The sequence below is a fragment of the Melanotaenia boesemani genome, chromosome 17 (genome assembly GCF_017639745.1).
Source record: "Melanotaenia boesemani isolate fMelBoe1 chromosome 17, fMelBoe1.pri, whole genome shotgun sequence".
In the NCBI taxonomy this organism is placed as follows: Eukaryota; Metazoa; Chordata; class Actinopteri; order Atheriniformes; family Melanotaeniidae; genus Melanotaenia; species Melanotaenia boesemani.
The window spans coordinates 16741549-16765336 of NC_055698.1; the positions used below are offsets into that span (position 1 = coordinate 16741549).

General features: G+C 36.2%; 2 protein-coding genes across 4 annotated transcripts; one reads left to right on the forward strand and one right to left on the reverse strand.

The window, feature by feature from the left end:
- Positions 1–441: 441 nt before the first annotated feature.
- atp6v1c1b (ATPase H+ transporting V1 subunit C1b) lies at positions 442–9603 on the reverse strand. 3 transcript variants are annotated; one of them, XM_041967168.1, is made up of 13 exons: positions 9450–9603; positions 7194–7354; positions 7039–7106; positions 6806–6891; positions 6599–6693; positions 6307–6398; positions 5377–5475; positions 5159–5227; positions 3561–3653; positions 3042–3135; positions 2783–2880; positions 2558–2681; positions 442–1284 (listed from the first exon to the last, which is right to left on the reverse strand). In XM_041967168.1, the coding sequence occupies exons 2-13, from the start codon at positions 7323–7325 to the stop codon at positions 1186–1188; spliced, it is 1149 nt and encodes a 382-aa protein (XP_041823102.1). In that variant the 5' UTR covers positions 7326–7354; positions 9450–9603; the 3' UTR covers positions 442–1185. The 3 variants fall into 3 exon arrangements, with proteins under 3 accessions (XP_041823102.1, XP_041823103.1, XP_041823101.1); XM_041967169.1 differs by having other exon boundaries at positions 7194–7357; XM_041967167.1 differs by having other exon boundaries at positions 7194–7384.
- A 4176-nt stretch (positions 9604–13779) lies between these two features.
- On the forward strand, positions 13780–22513 carry azin1b (antizyme inhibitor 1b). The gene is made up of 11 exons (XM_042011919.1): positions 13780–13962; positions 14819–14962; positions 15227–15425; positions 15535–15708; positions 15944–16116; positions 16307–16520; positions 16608–16682; positions 17025–17190; positions 17348–17457; positions 20651–20868; positions 20960–22513. Exons 3-11 carry the CDS (start codon positions 15324–15326, stop codon positions 21024–21026), a joined length of 1299 nt encoding a protein of 432 aa, XP_041867853.1. The 5' UTR covers positions 13780–13962; positions 14819–14962; positions 15227–15323; the 3' UTR covers positions 21027–22513.
- Positions 22514–23788: the final 1275 nt, after the last annotated feature.

The window sequence follows — 23788 nt, forward strand, 5'->3', positions numbered from 1 at the left end:
AACGGTTTGTTTTCTACAATGTCTACCTGTAATAGGTCCATGTAACTGCATCGATGAACTGAATGATGCATCAAATGCTTTGAGGTCAGAATAAATGTTCATGGAATAATGTTTCCTAAATAATACACAAACATAACCTGTTAAAATTAGAGTTGTTTTAGATGGCTCCAAATTCATATTCCTTAAAAAATCTCAGTAAGTACATTTGACATTTAAATCTACAAACTTGCTAGTTCACGCGCAACAATTGTGAAATTTATTCCTAATTTTCTTCCTTCCTATGTTGACTGTTACTTTTACACATTAAAAGGGGATGACAGTTAATTTGATGCTGTATCAGCTTATGAGGGTTAAAAACCTTATATCTGCAGCTAAACAAAAGACAAAAAATAAGTTTCTTACACTTAAAATATTTGTGTTTACATTTATTTTATATAGATGTTTTAATTTCCATTCATTCCAACAATACAGTATTTGCACATTTACTTTTAGTGGTTTCCCAAACTCCTTTATATATATATATATATATATATTTGAATTAAGAGCATACAGTCAGCAAACATATTGCTTATTTGTACAGTAAAATAATCAGTTTCAAGGTTTCACATAAGTACAGTTTGAGAAGGGAAACATTGGTTGACATCTACTTGTAAACAGGCATTCCTTACAAGGAACTAAAAACACATCACCTTCAAAAACTGAACAAACAAAAACATGTTCACAGATTTTAGAGTTTTAAAATAAATACCATATTTAACATACATTTATTTATCCCCACGCCTCTCCCATATGTGTACCTATCATGTCAGTTTAAAACAGGATGGGGGGAGAATAAAAAGACACCAGTTCGGATGTGATTTAATGACATTTAAGAATGTTTAACATTCTGACGAAAGGAAACTGGTTAAGTTCACTTTCAGGTGTAAAACAAACAGGAAATAACAAAAAAGAAGGCCCATATTCAAAGCTGAGTGAAGAGATTTCACTAAGAGCTGCCGTTCAGCATTCTTCAAACAACTTATTTAGTGTAGACTCAGGAATGTATCAGAAACTGTGTTAAAAAAAAGGATGAAATGCAAAAGGGAAAATCAGAAAACAGGGCAGAGGTGGAAATAAATTAAAGCTTGTGAATGTGAACATGTTACATCAGAACACTACAGCACATGATGTTAATGGCAAAGTTTTTTAGACTTTGAAGTCCAGCAGATTGCAGTCGATCTTGTAGTAAACATAGGGATAGTACTCCTGCTGGCTCAAGTTTAATCCTGGGATGTCCATGGAAGCCTGGAAGCAGATAGAGTTACACTCATAAGAATTTATTTTAAAATATTTTAAACTTCCCTTATGATTCATATAAGGTATTATTAAATCTAACATTGATAAAGTTAATAAAGTGTGAACCAACAACAGGCTGGGTATTATTAAAGACTGGACTTTGAGGCCAAATTCCAGTCCTTGCTCTAAATAAGTAGTGGTCAGCTAACCCTTTGCATAACACTGCCTACCTAGATCACTTCTACTACTTGACCCTCAAAAGAAATATGACACCTTGCCTTTTGGAAATCAACCCAGATTGAGCCCCATTTGTCAACCACTTAAATGAGTAGTATAACTTGATATGCAAGATTTCCCTACATGCAGTTATTAGTAAAAATCATCTACTCTGATCAGTGATAAAAATAAGACTGACCCAGACCAGCACTACACACCCTTGTTTATAGTAACACACTGTCCGTTGTTGACTTCATTCAGAAGTCCACATAAGATTTATGCTTTCTTGACATTAATTAGTTTGAAATAATGTCAAATTTATACATTTCACAAACAGGAAATGATTAATATATATTCCTTCTGACCAAATACTAAAAACAAGATGGAATTATCTATATTCTATTTTTAAACAGCAATGTTTTCAAGAAACGTGTGTCATCATAATAATGTGTCAGGTGCATTTTATCCCAACTCAAGCCCTTGTGAGCTTACAGCTGTGATGCCAGTTAAGTCTGTAAGGATTCAGTGATTAGGTCTGAGCTCCAGAAGCAGAGAAGAAACAATTTTGCCCATATCTATAGGTGCAGTAAGAACTGAAAACATCTGAAGCAGCTGGAGTGGAAACAGGAAGAAAAGTTAATCTGACTAATCAGCCAGTAAACAGCATCTTAATCTGAACACAAGCTCGCTTTAGCAAGTACATCTTTACTGTCTAATTCAGTCCAATGTTCTGTTTTAACTTAAGGTCTGTGGTTTAGGTCTTTGTCTAGTTAGTCTCTGGTACAGTCCCTGGCTTCCCCAGTTCACATCCTGAAACCCACAGATACACTAGCTATACGTGTGCTTAATGTAAAGGTCTGCAATGTATAAATGCGGCTTTTAGTCTAAATAGCTTTGACTGGTCATTGAGATTTAAAAACTGCAGCCCAATTACTGTTTACGCAGAATTGAGTGACGGCATTGAGCAGGACTGGACTGTGCATTTTTCAAAAGGTTTTTGTACCATACAGATATGAAAGTGCAATCACTCTTCTCATAATAACACAATCTTGTTGATGACACTCACATCAATGATTGCAGCACTGCTGTCCAGATGTTTGTACAGGTCATACAGCACTTCTCTCAGTTTCTTCATGTTCTTCTTGTTGGGCTGAAGCAGCATGGCCTGGAAGTTGACTGGCAGCCCGTATCTACGAAATGGAGGAGGACCAGAATTCATCTTTCTTACTTAAATTTATCTGGCAGTGAAGGAAGTGCATGTATACGCCGATGAATCTCCATCAGGTCTTACCTCAAAACGGACTCAACAAACACACGCAGGGCTTTTATGTGAATCCACGCAATGAAAGCCTCACTGAAATTCACCTTCAGCCATCGGACCAGAGGCCCCTAGATTGATGGCAACAGTCTTTTGTTAATTTTTCACAATTTAAATTGTAATCCAACGAAATACAACCAGACATCTATGGTGCTGAGTTCAAAACCAAGTCACATTCTATGATACTGTGACGAGATTCATTAACATTTTGTGAGATAAACAGTGGTCTTACAAACTGCTTCTTCTTGTCCGTGGACAAACGTGTCATCTCTTCTTTGTCTGCTTTCATCTCTTCCTCATTGTATTGGAAGTCACGCACTGTAAATCTGAGTCACAACAGAGTGCAGAGAGCTGGCAATCAATGGGCAACAAGCACACCGATGTTTAGCAGAGCATTCAAGCACCTACCACACCACTTCCAGGAAATACTTTCAACACAGCACACATATTGAGAGCCCTCTGTTGTGCTAATTTGAGGACACTGTTGACAAAATTAGGTGTATTATAAAACAGCAGCCCACTTCAGCTTTCATTACCCATGTTTACCAAACAATCATGGATGGAACTATGAAAGACCCATAAAATAATTCATGCAAAAACAAAATTAACACCATATCTGTTATTTGGAGCAAAGATACTATCGTTCAAATGGCTACAACTAAAGCCAAGATCAAGCAAAAAATTTGACAAAATATTTTTTAAGTGTCTCCTTTTTAATAAGGCTTAAAGAGTAGCTAACTGAATAATTTACTTGTTTTCTCTGGCCTTATGTTTGAAGTCATCTACAGCCTTCCTGAAGAGAGTGACACTGAACAGACCACTGTCATGGTCTTCAAACAGCAGCCTGAGAGGAGGACACAAGATGACAGAGAAGGGAGAAAAGTTGGATTTACACATTATGTTCAATACATTTCAGCAGGTAATAAATGATTAATAACTTTAACTTCAGTTTAGACTTTGCACCCTTTTCTTTTTTCTTGTTTTAAAAACAAGATTCATGATGTTAGTGCATGGGATGGACTCCACATTTTCCTCTGTAGTGAGTTCATCATGTCTACACAGAAGTAAAAGCTCATGTTTCTCAGCTTCTGCAAAGACATCTTGAAGCCTTGTCAGCTGAGTGATGAGTCATGTTAGAAGTTTTTCATGGCTAGTGTCAATCATTTCAAAGGAAGAGGGCTAATGACCAGTACATATTGTAGATGTAATATAGTTGCTGTCTCTTTCTGAATTTGATAAAACTACTTAACGCCCATTTTTCTTCACTCTATCTGCATTACCCTTATTTTAAATATATAAAAACCTAAATAAATCTCTACACATAATAAAAATCTAATAAAAACAAACAAACAAAATTAAATCCAAAGCAGTTATGTTGTTTTGTCCCATTTGTCTTTATATTTTAGTCCTTAGTAGCACCAACTGTGCTGAATGTGGCCAGCTATATTCTGTTTTATAAAGAATACTCCAGACTTTTATCTATTCCCATACTGGGTACTGCTGCTAAGAAAGTTAGCAACCAGATAACAACACAAATTTAACTGACTGTAGGTTTAAGTTTCTAATGCAACAATAAAACAACTGGGACATCCCTAACTGGTTTCCCATCAGCAAGCACTTTTTTTGCTGCATGAATACAACTTAACCATGTATTTGATTATTATACTGAAAATATCTGATTTGCATTACCAGATAAACACAGAAACCCTGAATTAGTCTAGGTGCAGCTGGACAGATTGAGAGCTACTCATAGAAACGTGAGGCCTAAGAATCTGCACCCCTCTGTGCAGTAGTTCCCAGGCTATTTTTAAAAACTGAAACAAAAAAATCTGATTGGTTCACAAAAAGTCCCATACTGAAACAAAATTTCTGCTGTGGATTCTAACATGTTTACAAATCCAAGATCAAACCATGACAATTGTCCACATCAGCTCTGAAAACACTGGTTAGTAGGTTACCACACAACAATTCAGTCTTCCCTGTCCAAAAAAAAAAAAAGCCTTTGAGACATGTCTCACAGATAAAAGATCAACTGCTCTTGACAGGTCACCCTCTAAAAGGATCCTCAATTTTATTATAAATCAGTTGCTTTTCACAGGTCAACCATGAAAGAGTCAAGCGCCAGGTTACACCAGCTGAAGAAGACTTAAGGGTGAGCAAATGAGAAGAAAAGTCACCACAAAGCAACAATACCTCCGACTCTAAGTGCTTTACAGTTTGGTAACCTTCATATTTTGAAAATGACACATAATTTATCTCCTGTCAATGTCAGTGATTAAAAAAAACTCATTTAAATGAAGCAATTCATCCTGTGATCATTTCTAATGTGCTCATCTAACAAGTTCTTACTTCGTGGAGCGTGGAACAACCATTTCTGCCAGTGTTTCATATGTCTTCTGCCAGTCAGCATAGCTTGTCCTGGTGAGGGTGAAAAGATTAAATAACATCAGATTATTTCATGACTGAAGAGAAAACATGAAAACGGACACTTACTAACCATAACAAGCATTTAGGGTTTTTACTTAATTCCATATTGGACACATTACAACTGTTGCAGGTGCTCTTACTTTGGGACAACCACCAGCATGGTAATCAGGTATTCTGAGTCCAGCACAAAGTCCTCTTTCTTCACAATGTCAGCCAGACTCCTGGTCAGCAAGCTCCCCCTAAAAAGAAGACATATAATCCCACACCTCAAACTGTCAAGCGACTAGAAAACAGGCCAAACTCTTTGTATTAAATAATGAACATTCTGACATAAATAGTAAAATGTCAAAATGAAAAAAGCAGAAAAACGAGGACATATGTCAACAATTTGATTCTTGTAGTTCTGAATAGAGAATACTTCCGATAAGATCTCTTATGTGACTGTTGTGTGTACTTCATAGAAAAATGCAATTAACTGAATAAAAAAAAAACACATTTACTACAATTTACCTATAACCATCTCCACAACTGATCACGGTCAGTTTGCAAAGTTTACAAAGTGCAACAGTTTGACAACCCTTGTGTAGGTCTGTAACATTCATTATATGATCACGCAACTGCAGTTGTTAACCATAACCATTAGGGTCTTTTCCACTTTATGAAACCAGCTCAATGCAGCTAACTCAAATGTCCCGTTTTACTGTAGATTTCATGAATGTTATGAGATGTTTTTTCTTCTGTATTTCAACATCTAAATCTATCTATTCACATAAACACCATGGATTATAGCCCCAGTGGGCACATTTTAGCTATAAGGCTAATCTAAAGCTAACAATCTAAAGCTAGCAGAAAATGTAGAAAAAGAAAACTGCATTATGGAGTGATTAGTAGGATGCAAAGTGTTGTAAAAAGATATTGTTATAGGCTGCATTTTGAATGGTTGTAATAAACTGAGAAATGGTTGCTAATTATCTTCTTTATTTTAAAATATTATTTTTCCATTCACATCAACATGTGCATAAAGAAAAGGAGGAAACATGATTAATGGCACGTTTTTAACAACTACTCACGCATTCTTCCTCTCCAGATTCTGCAGGTTTCCCTTCAGATTGTTGTAAGCAGAAGCTCTGGCCTTCAGGTCATTGTCTATCTGAGTTGCTTGCTAGACACCGAATAAAAGAGGGTAAATACTACAGTATATATAATGATGAAAATATATCAATGCATCGATACAGACATATAACATATAAACCACAGGGAGAGCATGTCAGTTTTCACATACAAATTTTCTAGAGAAAATTTAAGAAATGGGGGAGGTTATAATCAAAATCAACACACAAGTGATCTGATTTTTCAGGTTACCTTGGAGATGATCTCAGAGATGTTCTTCAGCGACTGTTTAATTGGATATTTAGCCATATCCCACTGAAATCTGGTGATGTAGGTGACCAGGTCAACTGTAGAAAGAGGAAAAGCCATCTTCATTTGTCAGAAATGTATGCTATAATGTTGTATGGACACCAAGACATTGCACTGCTCTTTTAAACTAATTATATTGTCAGTGATTACCTCCATTTGCCAGTAAGTTCTCCTGCACTTTGTCTCTGCTGTCCTCCAGAACATCAGCCATGTACTGAGCAACCTTCTTCACCACACTGAGCACAGTATGAGAAGTGGGGTTAGACACCAGTAAGGACAGAAACATTGGCTCTATCTAAATCATCTAAAAATAGGCTCATGAGTCTCTTACTGCCAAACAAATGTACAAACTCTTTCAACTACTAAATAACGGCTTATATTACCTTTCCACAAAAGTGTCAAGTTTAGCCAGCTCATCCGACAAACCCACTAACACATCTAATGTTCCAACCTGTGGGAGGCAGAAAACACAACATTAGCCAAATAAAATACAGAGCACATCCCTGCACAGCAGCTGCAGAGGTAGGTTTTCTGTTACCTTGAGGTCAGGGATATTGAACTTGTTGTTGGTGGACAAGTTGTTGGTGCGTGTAGTGGCCACCATCAGCTTGTCCCAGGTCTGCTGGCATGTCTTCTCCCCCGGAGCAGAAATCAACCAGAATTCTGTCATGACTGCTGGCAGGAAATTTGTCCACCCGGCTGCAAATAAAAGGAAGTCACTGAGGGTAACTTATGAAGAAGAACAAAAATAAAGCAGGTATTCATTTGGAATCATAAGAGGCAAATTTGTTGTCATTTTAAAATTTACATTAATTGATTCATAACGTACTTTGTTTTGTCATGCACAAATAGCTGGACTAGTTATTCTAAGTATTTGGAAACCAATAGAGTCCTCCAGCAAATACAAGGCATAAATGTTTGTAGTACTGAAAAATCTACAAAGTTAAATAAGATAAAAGTGTTAACAAATACATTTAGTTTTCTTTAACATTCAATGCTGTTTGGTGTTCAAGTATATTTTTAATCCACCTGTCTGAAATCTACACCTTTTACTTATTCTGAAAATAAAAATACATTAAAAATACAAAAACAAACTAATAGCTGAAAATGGTAACAAATAAACGCCTCAGAAATATAACATAATAAAACTATGTTATGCATCTAATGGTCATTAAAGTAAAATTTCAGTCACATGACAGAAACTTAAGACATGTGAACATGTCAAGAGAATTTCAATACAAGCATCAGAATGGGAAACAATGTTGATTTAAGTGCCATTAGACAGGTTTGATTATGTCAGAAACTGCACATCTGCTGGGATAGCTAGGTACAATCTTCTCTGTGGTTTACAGAAATGGTCCAAAAAATATATAACACAAGAATGGACGGTCAAGCTTAAACTGAAAGGCAACGGTAAAGCCATTCTTACAACGAGCACCTCTGAATGCCCACATGCCAAACCTTGAAGAAAATGGGAACCAAACCACCTGTTACTTAAGTCAGTTTAAAGCTGGAAACTGGGGCCAAAGTGGACACAGGCTCAACAAAATGGGACAATAAAGACTTTTAAAATATTGTCTGTTCTAAAGGTCTTCAAATTCTTTTGCTATGTTGAGGTTAAAAATGAGTGTAAACAACATGAAAGGATGGACTGCTCCTTCCTAGTGTAAACAGTAATAGAATTAATTAAATTTAGTGACCTGTGCTTACCCCTTTACAAGTGCACCTATTTAGTAATGGCTGCTTTCAGAAAACAAGGATTCAAGGATTCAAGGAATCTTTATTATCCCGTGAGGGCATATTTGTTGTACAGCCAGCAGTAAAAAACAATCAGTCACAAACACACAAATAACACAACATATAACACAACATATTTAAAAGGACTATAATAAAAATAATAAATATAATAAATAAAAAAAAAATTAAAACTCTTTGTTTAACAGGGCAATGGCTGCAGGGACAAAAGAGTTCTTGTGTCTGTTTATCCTACATCTTGGTAGGATGTACCTGCATGCATCATCTTAGAAAACTCATGATCCACTGTCTGTTCACTGCACACTGTCTGAACTTAAAAGGCTCCAACAGTCCCCCCCAACTTGATAATATTGTGTCGATATAAACCGAAATCTGTATGGAATGTTTTCATCAACTAAATCAGTTTGTGGCGCAAAATGGGTGAGTTTAAAACGCATTAAGAAATATAATTATTTAAAAAATTATAATTATCACTTTTTATTTTATTTTATTTATTTTCTTTCAGCTTACTTGCAATGCTTTCATTTCAAACTCTACATATGTCCATGGTGTTATGTTTATTAATATATTAATATCTCTACCTCCGACTTTCTGGTTGCTAGAAAGCTTCTCTTCCTCCTGAGCTACGATCGACCAACGTGATTTATGATCTCAACGTTGTTTCTCTACTCTTAACGTCTATTTTGTTTCTAATGCATGAACTTCCTTGCATTTCCCTGTAGTTATAATGCGGTGACAAAACTAGACACTGTAACATGAGACGGACTAGTCTTCATGTCTGCTGAACGGCGGTCATATGATCAATTTCATGTTGTGAACGGACAGTAAATGGTGATGCTTCGTGTAATTAAAAGGCATGAGCACCACATGATTTAAAGCTTTTTCTATATAATTTCAGCATCATCCTTGGGGTGAAAAAAAACTATTATAAGCAGTTAGATATTCCTGGGTCGTGTATGTTTAGAATTAATGCTAGCTTACTGGTGGCACAATCCTAACGCTGTCACGACATTAATAAACGACGCATTTATGTACTTACCAATGTCTGTAATAAGTTCAGCGTTTTGTCCACAATGTGTAACTCAGTAAAAGAGGCGCAACTTCCCATACATTGAGCAGAAATTAACAGGTTTTAGACACTGGGGTCCTTCAACTGAGCATCTCACTCAAAGTCAGCTGATCAGAGAAGCAGGTCTGAGCCTGCGCAAGTGGTTTCTGCGCACTACTGCTGTCACGTGATCTTCAGGCGGTTTTAATACTGCGTCGTTCCAAGTCAGACATCTGTTCGGAGAATGAATTGGACATTTAAAATATTCATTAATAATAACAATAATAATAATAATAATAATAATAATAATAATAATAATAATAATAATAATAATAATAATAATTCATGCATATATTCTAAAATATATGTTGTACTCTACTTAACAGAATACAACGACTTAAATATTTTAAAAACAATATTTACATGAGAATGATTCAAAGATATATCAAATGCTTAAAACTGATAACCTTGTTGTCTTCTTTTTTCCCAGTTAATTTTGAATAGATTCCCAGTTTCAATTCTAAAATATAAATATAATGGTAAAAATTTATTTAAGTTAATTGGGTATATTATGCCAACAGTAAGTGTATCATGTAACCATTATTACAGAACCATTTTTCTGTACTGATTTCTCTGAAACCACTGTCTTTATTCTTTACACACACACACACACACACACACACACACACACACACACACACACACACACACACACATATATATATATATATATATATATATATATAACTTATATATATATATATATAACTTATAAAATGAAAAGAAGCATCTTACCAATACTTTTTTTTCTTAGTGCAAACATTAAATAGTTGAAAAGATTCAGATAAGGCTAATTCTATCTTTGAAAGTCTTTGTGGAAAAATAGTTCATCTGTTTAAGTACAATACTTCTAAAATAAAAGATTTTACAGTACATAATGTCACACGTAGATTCAGAGAAACTGGAAATCTTGGTACAAAAAGAACTAGGCTGAAAAATCAATTTTAAATGGCCATGACATTTGTCCGTCAGGCGGCACAGACCACATGCAGACATGATTCTGTTGCATCAATTACTGCCTTGGGTCAGAAACATTTCTGAAATTCTTGTCAGCAACCAAAAGTAGACAATCATACTTGTAATCAAAACAGTTTAACTTAAAAACAAAAGAACAAAAGAACATTTTGCTGGCTTAAAATACAAAGAGTTTATGTTTTCTAGCATAAAAATTTCTCAGCTTTAATATCATGTAGTCTGCTCTCATTTCCATTTTATACAGCCTCACAGCATTTGTAGATTCAGGTTTGAAGTAGATCAACTTGACAATTTATATATATATATATATATATATATATATATATATATATATATATATATATATATAAATGGAATTAACTTCAAATTCAAGTGTGAAAGTATAAAAGCACTTGTAATTAATTAGATCAATAATTTTTAGTTTACCACATATCACCTTGTAATTTCTTGTTTAATCTGTTGCATTATTTGTGCCTAAAACCAATATTTCCAAGAGCATGTAAAAACACTATGAATTATTTAAAATAGGGATGCCAAAATCCAGTCCTTGAGGGTCCCTGTCCTATAGGTTTTAGTTGTTTCCCTGCTCTGGCACACCTGATTCACATAAAAAGGGTTAATGTCAAGTTTTGCAGAATGACCCTTTAGTTTCAGTCAGGTGTGACGAATCAGGGAAACATCTAAAACCTGCAGACAGCGGCCCTTGAAGACCAGTTTCTCACCTTTGATATAAAAGCTTAGTCAGTGCTTCTTTTTTTTTTGTTTGTTTTTTTAAATAAATAATGACCTCCTCTGGTTTAATTGCTGAATTACTGAACTCTTCTCACCTTTAGGTGGCAGTGAACATCTGGAAATCAGAAACTGGTGTTTACAAAGTTCGGCTGTTTCAGTTCTAATCCTACTTATGGACACACATATTTTTCGCACTTGTATATTTGTCAAATAAGGCTTGAAGAATAAGCTGCTTTATTTAGGTTCTCACACTGCTTTATCCTCACCTCTACATTCTGCAACTTTAATGTTAAAAAACTGACATTACAAGTCTGATTTGAACTACAAAACTAAAACATTCCTAGAGCTTGTTCAGGGCTGTATTTATAGACTGGATATGAGTTTCTGATTATTTCACATATAAGTTAAAAACCTGAAATTCCTGTTTATACAGCAAAGCAACATTGTTAAGCTGTTATGTTTATTGTGGTTGGAGGTGGATAGATGATAAATGATTGACACAGATACGAACTGAACTGTAATTAAGGTCATTCAGAACGCCCATAGAAGATTTGAAATGATCCATTTGTGAACCAAAGTACTCACTTGACATTTTACAGTTAGAAATATTGCTTTTTAGGAAAGTCTTACTGTTTCTATTCTGTTCTTTCTTGTTATTAATCTTCTTTTAAACAGCCTCCATCACTCTACTCTGTCATTACTTTGCTCTTTATAGTTTGAACAATGTAATTACTTTGTATTTGTGGGTGTGTTGGAAGTATAAATAATTGATTATTCATGCTGTTGTTTTTTTTATATCTGTTACTTCTGGCTGAAAATTGAATTTCCTATCTGAGTACAAGGAAGGCATTTAACTAGACTGAGTGGAACCGAAGCACAAAATTTAATCTTTTCCTGTCCTCGTGAACCCGCGTGTGAACCCCAAAGCACATACTTTGTATTATGTCCAAGTTTCAAACTCACATTTTTAAGCATGAACCTGAACCAAGCACCCAAAAATATTTTTTTTAGAAACAAGCAGTATATGTATCCCTATTTTGCACCCAGAGATAATTGACAGTATAGCATGAATTTAAGCATCTTGTCTTTTTTTCGAATTAGATGAAGTCTTCCAAATATTTACATTAGAGGACTTTCCTTGTTGGTTACAATCTTGAATGTCTCAATTAGGGTGTTATGTGAGTGCAGGGTTCGTCCGAGTGTCATAGAACAAAGATAAGAACTACAGGACTGCCCCGAACATACCGTTTACCAGTGCTACAAAAATATAAGTCATACTACCGAAGTGGCTAGCAGCAGAGTTACTCTGTTTGTTTTAGAAGTGAATGTTGCACTGAACTTGGTGAAATACATTTTGCCCTATTAATTTTTTCCTATTGGAATAAATTAGATTTAAATTTGTTTTTTCACAAGTGGAGTGAAAAAATGCTTAAAGAGTTAAGAAAAAAAAAGCTCTTGATTCGTAATCCCTCACATTCCATCAGACATAAGCAGACTCTGTGAATATCAAAAGGTCAAATATCAAGAGAGAAAAATAGTTCTATTTTTCATAGTTAGGATAGTCCATAGTTGTTGTTTGAAGGGTTTAAAATAATCATAAAGTCAGTTGTATTTGCCTGATAGTGTATCAGTAAGACAACTTCAGGCACACTGACTTTTTCATAACTTTCCCACTATGATCTGCACCAACACGTGTCTTCAAAATGTCATGAATGCTTTCTGAAGAAAGTCAGGGCTCAAACTCAAGAGAATAATTCATATTCACATAGGTATAAGATCTTATTATCTCAACGGATATAGCTGTTGGCTGTGTACTCAAAGCAAAGCTTTGTTTTTTTAAGTTTCCAGCCAACTTGGGAAAACGCCTGAAGGTGTTCAAAGGCAGGCTGAGTCAGTTTTCATTATGGGATCATACATCTAAAAATCCAGAACATTAAAGCCTTGTCACCAAGGGTGTATTTGTTCAGTTCACTCCCTTACTTAGAATGTTCCTCATTTAGACAAATAATTGTAGCTTTAAGCCCTGCCCTCAGATTTCCAACACTTTTTTGTTTATACATTTTTATAACTAGTCTGTTGAGGTAATGATTTGAAAACAATAAGCAAGTGCATACTGTTTATTTTGATCTGCCGTGAAACATCTGTTCTATATGACCCACTTGTTTTTAATGGATTCCATAGAGAATATTTCTTAAACTTAATTCAATGTGATGCAGTTCTTTAAGATTAGGCTTTTATAATTGTGTGAATTGGATATCAAATGGTTAATCCAGTATTTGTTTGCGGCTTTGTATTGTATATATCAGCAACTGTGTGTGCTTGTCCCAGTAAAAACAGAGCAGTAGATGTATTGAGCTGATTTACTGAGTGGCCATCTACGGAAACTATGGTTACGTAACTTCAATAAACATTACAGATCTACTGCAGACTGTACGATATTCGGAAATGCATATTTGGAATGTTCTCAAAAACGCTGAGGACTTATTGGTGAAACTGAACATTAGGCCCCGCCCACAGGCCGTTGATTACCTTTTCCACTTCCCTCTGCTCTCTGTTTCAGTAGTTCTCCACCCACCAGCCGATATAGAAGACGCTACTCAGCCGCCGCGCGTTTGTCATCTAAGCATATGGCAAAAACAGCCCTCGTTCTTTCTTTTATCGTTGTGCCCACTACTCTTTAAAAATTCCGCCGAAAAAGAGAAGACGATTTTCCCAAACCTTTTGGCCGTTATCTCACGTAAGTACAACAAAACACTTCGAATTGAGTTCCTTCAGCAGGCGGACGTAACATGGCGGGCTGGATCTTTCTGCCGTCTTGCTACACACGACAGACGGATTAATTCAATTCTGTGTCTTCAATCTGAATTTGAACACGTTTAGGGTCTGTAAACGCCATTTTGGTGTATTGTTGTTGTTTTTATTTGTACTGTGTTTATGTCAGGGTTTGTATGCGGGTTGCGATCATAATACGGCGCTAATACAACCGTCTACGATCGACGGGCAGTCCTCAGCGAGCTCACCGTTTGCGGCTCTCTTTGCCATGGGTCTTTTAAGCAGTGCGTTTTCTCTCAGTAGCGTTTCATATCACTAAAATTGCTTGATTTCCAATTTATAAATGTAACTGTAATTATATTTATTACGGTTTAGTCGGGGTTTTATTCTTTGGTGACGCATTGCATTAATGTCTAATTTGTCAAGTTGTCATTCACTGTTTTCGCTCAGAGCGCATGCGCGTGCTGTACTTAGCGTTATGTGCTAGTTATCACCAAGATATTAAATATCGGCAGGTTTTATTACAATTATATATCATCTGTGTATTTGTTTCATATAAACAATCTATGTCAATGGTTGGAAATCGTCAATCATGACGTGTATGTTATAATTAATGTGGCTCCATAGATAACGGAGGTAAATTTCAATTAAGTAAACCTAACATAACACACCCCCCCCCCCCTTTTTTTATTTATTTATTTATATATTTTTTTAATTATATTTCCTCTTATCATAATGACCATTTTATGTCTTTTATTACACCATCTTTTTGTGTTTAGAATTTATATATATATATATTTATATGTGTTCTTCTTCCTCAGGGCTCCCCTGTCTCTGTACAGGTGTATGAGCGCTACCCAGAGGGCCTAGGGGCGGCTCTTTACCGGGAGCACTTTGACTTCAACGCTGAGCCACCTTGGGATCCTAGCTGATAGCGGGACAAGTCCATCTCCTGACTTGTCCATGTTAGTGTTCTTTGTTTGTTATTAACTAAAAGATTAAATCTCACTCAAACATTAAAGCCTAGTAGAGCAATACGTAGAGTTTTAGGCTATTACATATTGAGTTTTAAATTATTTTAGTAATCTCAAGAATACTTGATTCTGAAAGAATTTGAATATAAAATTTAGAACATGAATCTTGAAATTATTAAATTGAAGTCATTTGGGTGTGGATGATATTAACAGTGAAACTGATAGTTGTTATTTTCTTTGTCTTCCTTTTTCTAGTTTGTTGCATACCGGCAGGACCCCATTGGCTCAGTCGTGACCCTTTGACTCGTTTATCTATTCTTTATGATCGTCGACTTTGTAGAATACGGTTAAGATGAAAGGACTCGCTGACAAACCTAGCTACATCATTGAACTGCTGGAGGGAGGAGTTACACTAGAAGATGTAATTGATGGACACATTTGCGAACAGGTTTTGGTGAGTTCAAATTCTAGTTTGAGTTCTGAAATTTTATTACATTTTATAATTGGTACTTAAATCCGAACTACATCTACATTAATCTATCTCCTTTTGTTTTTAAACAAAGATGGAGAAAAGTGCGTTTGTGGTGGGCGACCTCGGTACTCTGATGCGGCAGCACATGTGCTGGCAGAGTGTAGTGCCGCAGTTGCAGCCATACTTCCCAGTCAAGTGCAACAGCAGCCCTGTGGTCATCGAAGTGCTGGCCTCCTTGGGCCTGGGCTTTGTTTGTGCCAACAAGGTGAGCTTTGAGTTCAGGTAGCTTTGATTAATTTATTCATACTGCTTCATCCTCTTATGAAAGCTCTTGTTTTAGGGCAATTACATCACAAGCACTCAATTGATTACTAGTCAGCTGAGAAGTGTTATCCTTTAAACTTACGTAACTCGCTTGGTACTTTTTTGATCATTTTGGATGGTGATTTTACACTTAGCTGCGTTAATTTCTCTAAACATGTGTGTCTTTTTGCCTCCAGGCTGAGGTAAGCTTGGTTCTGGAGCATGGTGTGCCACCCGAAAACATCATTCTGTCAAGTGTTTTCAAGCAGCTGGCTCACATCAAGCATGCTGCCAAGAACAACATCCAGCACATTGTGTGTGAAAATGAGGCCGAGTTGTCCAAGATTGCCCGTTTGCATCCTAATGCAAAGTAAGTGAGCAAATATTTTTCTTTGTTTTTAATCTCTGTGCATTGTGGTGTAATAAGGTTTTAATAGAAGTAGTTTTTTTTAGTTTGTTTGTTTTTTTCTTTTTTTACTTTTTTAATGCTCAGCTTTGTTAAATTACAGAAACTTAGATATGCTTGTTGATTGCTCATGTTTATGTTTTTTTTCTTGAAGGTTGCTGCTGCAGTTGACTACTGAGGCCCATGCAGCTGAGACCAGCATGGCCTTCGGTTTCTCTCTCAAAAGCTGCCGGCACCTTCTGGAGATGGCCAAGGAGCTGGGTGTCCAGGTGGTGGGGGCAACCTTTAACATTCCAAGCTCCTGCCAAGACCTGCAACAGGCTTACACCCATGCATTGTCAGATGCCCGCTGTGTGTTTGACATGGGGGTGAGTACTGTCTTCTTCTTCTGTCTTCTTTTTATCGCTTTCTTTTTCATTAGTGGTAACAACTGACTGTTTGGTGTCTCTGTTCAGGAGGATCTGGGCTTCAATATGCACATTCTGGACATTGGTGGTGGATTTACTGGCTCAGAGCTTCAGCTCAAGCAGGTGAGTGGTTAACAACTTGAGTAACTTGCATAGACTTGACCCAAAACATAAAACCCCTCAAAATGTAAAAATCTAATTCTTTGCAGTTTTGCATGTATATAATTGGATAGAACAAAATTATTAGATTAGCAGCTTATCAAAGATAAATGTTGACAGTAGTTGTTTTTCTTTTAGTAACCTTTCTAGCAACACATAAAAACTTACATAACCTAGTTTTGTGGTAAACTAATGCTTAAATCTATGATTTCTGTAATAATTTATCTAAAACCGCTATCTTAATTATTCTTTATATATATATATATATATGTAGACAATTTATTTTTATTTTGGTGCTATACACAGGTGGAGTCTGCAGTCAGGCCACTGCTGGATGCCTATTTTCCCCAACTGTCAGGTGTGCAAGTGATGGCCCAGCCAGGCAGCTTTTATGTGGCATCAGCTTTCACTCTGGCAGTCAATGTTATTGGCAAGAAAGTAGTGACCTGCCACTGGGACACCTTGTCTCAAGGTGAGATACTTTATTTTCTCTTACATTGTATTCTTTTGTTTCATGATTTTTGTTTACTTTCTAATACATAATCAAAACCAAAATAGGTCATGTTCCACTGAGTCAGCGGTTTGAACTTGATGTTTTTTATCTCTGACATTTACATATGTGTACACAGGTGAGAAGAATGAGGACACGGAGTGCTTGTACTACATGAATGAGGGTGTTTATGGCCCATTCAGCCACAAGCTGCTGGGAAATATCATTGCAGCCCCATCAGTGCACAAGGTTAGTAGATCTCCACCCAAGAGAACCAGCCCCATTCTGGACTGAGTGATGTCTGTGATTGCAGATCCTGTTCAATAGGGAAAAGAGGTCATGCATTATGAGCATTTAAGGGAGTAGGATCCGAATCAGATCAGAAAACTACACTGACCCATATAAAGATATCACACTGGTTCTGGGTTGTTCTTACACAGCAGAGTCATCTAACTTGTATTACAACATTGTTTTCTCTCCCATAATTATCTTATTTTCTCTTTTTATTACCTCCACCAAGGCATAGGTTATGTTTTTAGCGGTCTACTTCTGACTCTGTCTTTTAGCAACATTACTCAAAAAGTAATGGGTGGATTTTGATAAACTTTTCAGGAAATCTCCGAAATTGCACAAGAAACAACTTAAAAAGATTTTGGGTGTGATCTAGACCTAGATTACCACCTGGATCCAAGATTTCTTTTTTTTTTTTTTTCTTTTTTTTTTTAACACTAGAACCGCCAAAGGGGGTCATTTTGACACCAAGCCGATGCAGCATAAAATTGATTAAGGAGGCGTTAACAGAGGCTTTTTTTCCCTCCCGTTGATTCTCTTTTATCATTCAGAGGTAGACAAAACTTCCATAAATAAATAATTTATTGATTAGCATGTCAGATTACTTTGGGCATGTTTTTCAAATATAAAATTTCAAATACTTACTAGATTCCAACATTCGTCTATCAGCTAACTTATAACAAAATTAAATAAATATTTAAATGTGTTTATATATTTTTATATTATTTATAATATTTAATTTATATTTTTTTATCAATAAGGGGAAAAAGCCTCATAATATTGAAGTAACAAAACAGACCACTGGATGTCAACTGATTTTGATTTATTCTATCGCAAGTCAACAGTTCAATAATGAGCACACGCCGGGTCATTGTGGCATTGATGCAGTTCCCATAGAGAATCTATGCATTCGGTGCAGACATGTCCAAAACATTATGAAACACCACACTTAGTCATCATCTAGTTGCAGCTTGGGATGAATACTGCCTCAGCATCTTGTCAAGGATGTCTACTCCTAAACTGATCCTATTGTAGTAAGAGGACCTCATCATTTCTCCTTCACCTGAGTTTTCCTCATTCATTTGTTGGAGCATAGCCAAAGCTTATTCTGCATTTATTCTTATGCTTCTGTTAAAATTTTTATTATGTTTTCGGCTGTGTTTGTTAACAGTATAACTCAAAAAGCTATGGGTGGATTTTGATTAAATTTTTATGAAATGATAGAAATGGAATAAAGCAAAAGTAATTACGTTTTGGGGGTGATCTGGTTCACTGTCTGGATCCACAAATTTTCTTTTAATGATTCTTTACTATTGGGAGACAGGGATCATCCTGCCGTTACAGCTTCTAACTTGTCCGATAATGCCCAGAATCACTGGCAAAAAAAAAAACAAAACAAGATGACATCATAGCATTTGGATATAATCTGACATTGCTTGACCCAGATCGTGTGGATTGTCTAGATCTGGTGATCAAAAAGGTACAAAATACATGGAGTACTGGGTGGGTTGTTGGGCCTTTTCTCGGGTGAGTGATCCTGTGGTTTGGCAGAGGTTTGCGCCTCGAGTGCTTCTAGTTAAAGCTTGTATACCTCTTAAAATTAGGAATTTGATAAATAAAAGGCGGCTTTTTTTGAGTTAAGGCTCATACCAAGTTTATAGACAAACGGGGTGGGGTTGTCCTTAGACAACCATATCCATATGTAATTTTTCTATACACAGTCCAGGTCAAAAGTTTAGGCTCACATGATCCTTCAAAATTGTTTTTTCCCTCTTTTTTTATGTTCGGGCTTCTCATCTGATCAAATTCACCCCTGCCCCTTGTTGTAAAGTACTTTGTAACTTGAAGGAAAGTGGTTTATGACTTTATTACTTTATTGATCCTTCGTATTATAATAGTACGTTATTATTAAAGCCCATAATGAATGTTATAAACTTCTTCAAACATCAGAGTGAAAGGGAGCAATGTCCACTTGTAGCATGTGACTTTGTTTTGGGTACCTAGGAACTATTAATGAGTTACTTCATTTACATGACCTAGTTGAAAATCAGCATTGCCATTCTTTGACTCTGTAAGTCATGTGACTAAGCAGTAACAATACGAGACCTGTGCTTAGAGATTAATTATTTTTTCATGATGAATTTTGTTCTGCACATGCCACACAATACCAAGAATGTTAAAAAGCTAGTTTACAACATAGGCTTGGTTAGCTAAAGGCTGTTACATAGTGTGTGAGAAGCGAGAACTTTTTTTTTTTTGTTTTGAGGCCTCGAGAACAAAATGACGCCATTTTGTTCACACGAACGTGGTTGAGGACATCTTGTGGCATGTTCTCAATGCATAAGCTGAGCAGAACTTTCTTGTTGTGTGGCTTCGAGAAGTATTGTGTGATTGGTGGGCTTTGTTAACGTGGAAAAACATGAACAGAAAAATTGTCACTTTCGCATTTTCGCTGATCCGAAGTTGAAGGGATAGCTTTAACAGCTGATCGAGGTGCTGAGAAAGTTCGAGAATTAACACAACACTTGGTATATAAAGACACGGACACTGCTGCATGCACAACCCCGCCCTGCCACAGGCAGTTTCCTGTTAAGTATGACATCACCAGGTCAATTATTCTTTGCACATGACAATACAGAAGTGCTGTATGACATGTAATTCAGTTTTCACTTCTAGGTCATCACAATCTTAAAATGAAAAGTGACACACCATTAAATAAAATTTATGTTATGGCTGAATAATAAAGCATTTACAAAACGCCAACACATGGCTAATAAAGTATTATGTCGTGGTACTATATCCAGTCTGTACTCTGGTACCAATGAACCTATTTCCAAAAGATATTTGTATCTTTTAGAAACATTCCGTTTTTTAAGGACAGTAACAGAATATTTAGACATATTGGGGTTGCATTGCAAGCCTTTAACTGTGGCATAAATAAAATGGTGCTTCAATGTTTGGATGTGATGATATTGCTTTTATTTCTGTGCTGTATCATTTCTGCAGAGGCTAACTGTAATTTTATACACATGACTCTTTTCCTGTTTCATTTCTGATGTAAAGTATAGGTTTGCATATGTACTAGATAGATTACTGGCAGCACTTTTCTAAGTTTGGTTTGTTTTGACACTTTTTTCCCCCCTCTCAACAGCATGTGTTGTGTGCCAATGAGCCCATGTATCCCAGCAGCCTGTGGGGCCCGTCTCTGGACCAGCTGGACCAGGTGGTGGAGCGCTGCCTGCTGCCAGAGCTCAGCATGGGAGATTGGCTTCTCTTCTCCAACATGGGAGGTTGCTGCCTGGAGGAGTTCAGTGGCCTCTCCAGCTCCAGCCAGCTGCCGGTCTACTACACTATCTCCACCTCTGACTGGTAAGATGTCATGTCAAGTCTACCACTCATACAAATGAAGAACATGATGCATTTAGAGAGAACTGATTGTCATTTTTGGTGCTGCCCTAAGGTACGAAATGCAAGAAGCCGGTGTGGCACTGGACAGTGCCATGAAGAATTTCTCGGTGCTCCAGTAAAGTGCGCAACTGCCCCGGCCCCTGTCCTGTTTTGGTATTGCACAGATCTTCTTTGCCTCTGCTTTCACCATGTGAGAAGAGAGGTCAGCGTTGTATTTGGGACAAGTGGCTAAGCGTGGTCGACATTCCAGCCACTTTGGAAAATGCAGTGTCCAATTAATGTTGGTATTATTATTTTACCCTTTCCTTCCAAAATTTGACTTTTTGGGGGGGGTTTCAACCTTCAGAAATGGGGAAACACTTGGTCGTTTGATACCTCAATTGTCCAAAATTTACCTGAAAGATAATCCTAGTTTTGCTCCTCTCTGAAAGACTTAGAATCTGTCAGCTTAAAGAACTGTAGCCCAAGCTCAAATGATATTATGCAACAAAATGGATGACTCTCTGGAGATGGAACCCCCAACATGTTTGGGAAGGTTTATTTCCTAAATCAGACTTAGTTTACAAAATGTTTAATTGATGTAAGCAGTTAAATCAAATTGTCTCTATTGATTACCTATTGTTCAAATTCTGTTTGAACACCAGAACAGCTTATTTGTAGATTTTTTTTTTCTTTTCCTTCAAAAAAAAAAAAAAAAAAAAAAAAAAAAGCCTCATATGGATTCTGTGCTTCAGACCCCTAGCACTGTTTAAATGACATAACAGTGATGTTACCTATTGCTTTATTGCAGTTCACCTCATTATTTATTGGATTCACATATTACTGTGGCATATTTAAAGCTTAATCTTTAAGTGTGTTGTGCCCATCTATCAGTGTTTTTTTTTTTTTTTTTTTTTTTTTACGCTACATGATTATGTGTGCCGTGATTGCCATTTGTGAGCTCACTGGTTTCCCTTCACTCAAAAGGCATGACGGAGTGGAAGCAGGAGATTGTCCCTTTGCTAAGCTGGAGCTTGAATGCCGAGAAGCTTAATAATGCACTCCTTGTCTCTAGCAGAGCAGGGTCAATCTGGTTTAAGACACACAAAATCTTTTGTAGGTTTTAAAAAAAAAAAAGTGAAATTAAACATAGCATCCCTAAATTTTCTGATCCAGATATTAATTTCTCACTTGATCGATCAAGGGATTGGTCATTGTTTGCCTTGGATCTCAAGCTAGCCGAGAAGTTTTTTGTTCACCAAGCTCAAACAAGTTCTCTATATGTGGCAGATGTCAAAGTACATGTCTGTATCCTAAAAGTGTTGCTAGTTGTACACAGACCTCTGAGGTAGTGCAGATGAAAAATGTCATGCTACACCTTTCCTCATGCCTCTCTAACGTTATGAGGTGCATAAAGCACAGTCTCTTGTACAGCTCTATGTTTGATAATATGGTGACCTGACCTAACAGCAGTTTTTAAAGAATCCTGCCCTTGTGTTTTACAAGTGACTAATGCATTGATTACTTGTCAAAGGCACTAATGGACCATAGCCTGTTTCTGACTGTAAATTGTGCTTGTTTCAAGTAATGAAAGTGATTAATTTAATACATTTCGGACTGAAATATTCATCCTGTCTTTGTGTAGTCTTTGTTCTTCCAGATCAAGCAATTTCCCACACATATTGTACATATGTAGGCCAGCACAATTTGACATAGCACATTTTTGATCACATTTTTGTTTCATTTCCTGGAAACAATTTATAATCCAGATTTAGGGCTGCTTGTGCCTTTTAAGCAGCCTGGAATGATCCTGTCTCCTGTAACCAGTAAATTTATGTTAACTATTTATTTGAGGCAGTGTAACTTTGATGCTTATTGAAATTAGAAACAATTTTGTAATATCTGTAATAAAGGCTCAACAAGGATTGTCAAATAAGTCCATCCACACAAGTTAGAGATAATGTATCCAGTACTAATGGTCTGGAGACCACTGTTATTGACTCGAAGGTCCAGTTTTATCAACAGGTGCATTATATTTTTAACACATTTTTTTAATCAATGTTTCTCTAACTGGGAAAGAAATGGGCCCCTGACCTTATTAAAAAGCTCTGCAATATATATGTCACCCAGTCATGTGAAACATTTTACACACTCATTGGTTCCAACAATTCTTTAAAATTATACATTTAGAAGCACTTTTAGATGCTCAAAACCATTCCACTGCCAGCCATTAAGTTAAACAAAACATACAGTTTCTGAGGCAATTTGCTTCAATTTATGGTATAAACTTTGCTCAAAATCCTGTTGAACACAATCGATACTTGTCTTCTGTCCCTTAATAGATACCCAGAAGCAGAAAACCACATTATAATATTTTAAACTATCACATGGTAATAAATGGTAAATATCTCCCCCAAAAAATGTAAATTTTTTTGTTACATTTTGTTAAAGGGCCAAATAAAGACCTCATATTAAAAAATTTGGAATTTTCTTACCATTTTTTTCATGGGTCAGGCCTTAAAGGGTTAACCACTGTTGGCACAAAGTGAATGGTGAGAGAAAAATTTATAAGATCTCGTTGCCTTTTATTACAACCATGAAACATCAAACAACCAGCATTTAAATAAGCCAGGTATAATACTAAAGAAATGTAAACTAATGATTTCCACAAGACACATCTATAGAGAGAAATAATCCAATGGGTACTTGAGGGTGGGTTGGTCAAATGGTTTGAAAGCTTAAAGCAATCATTTTTTTCTCAGTTTAAAATGTAACCTGATTCATGATTTATCGTTATGACTTGATGGATCGACCCTAAAGAACACTAAATTCAAAATTAAAAGTAAAAAACATTGGATTTGAAAAGGCAATACTGATCATTTGAAACGAAAAGGGATCTTAA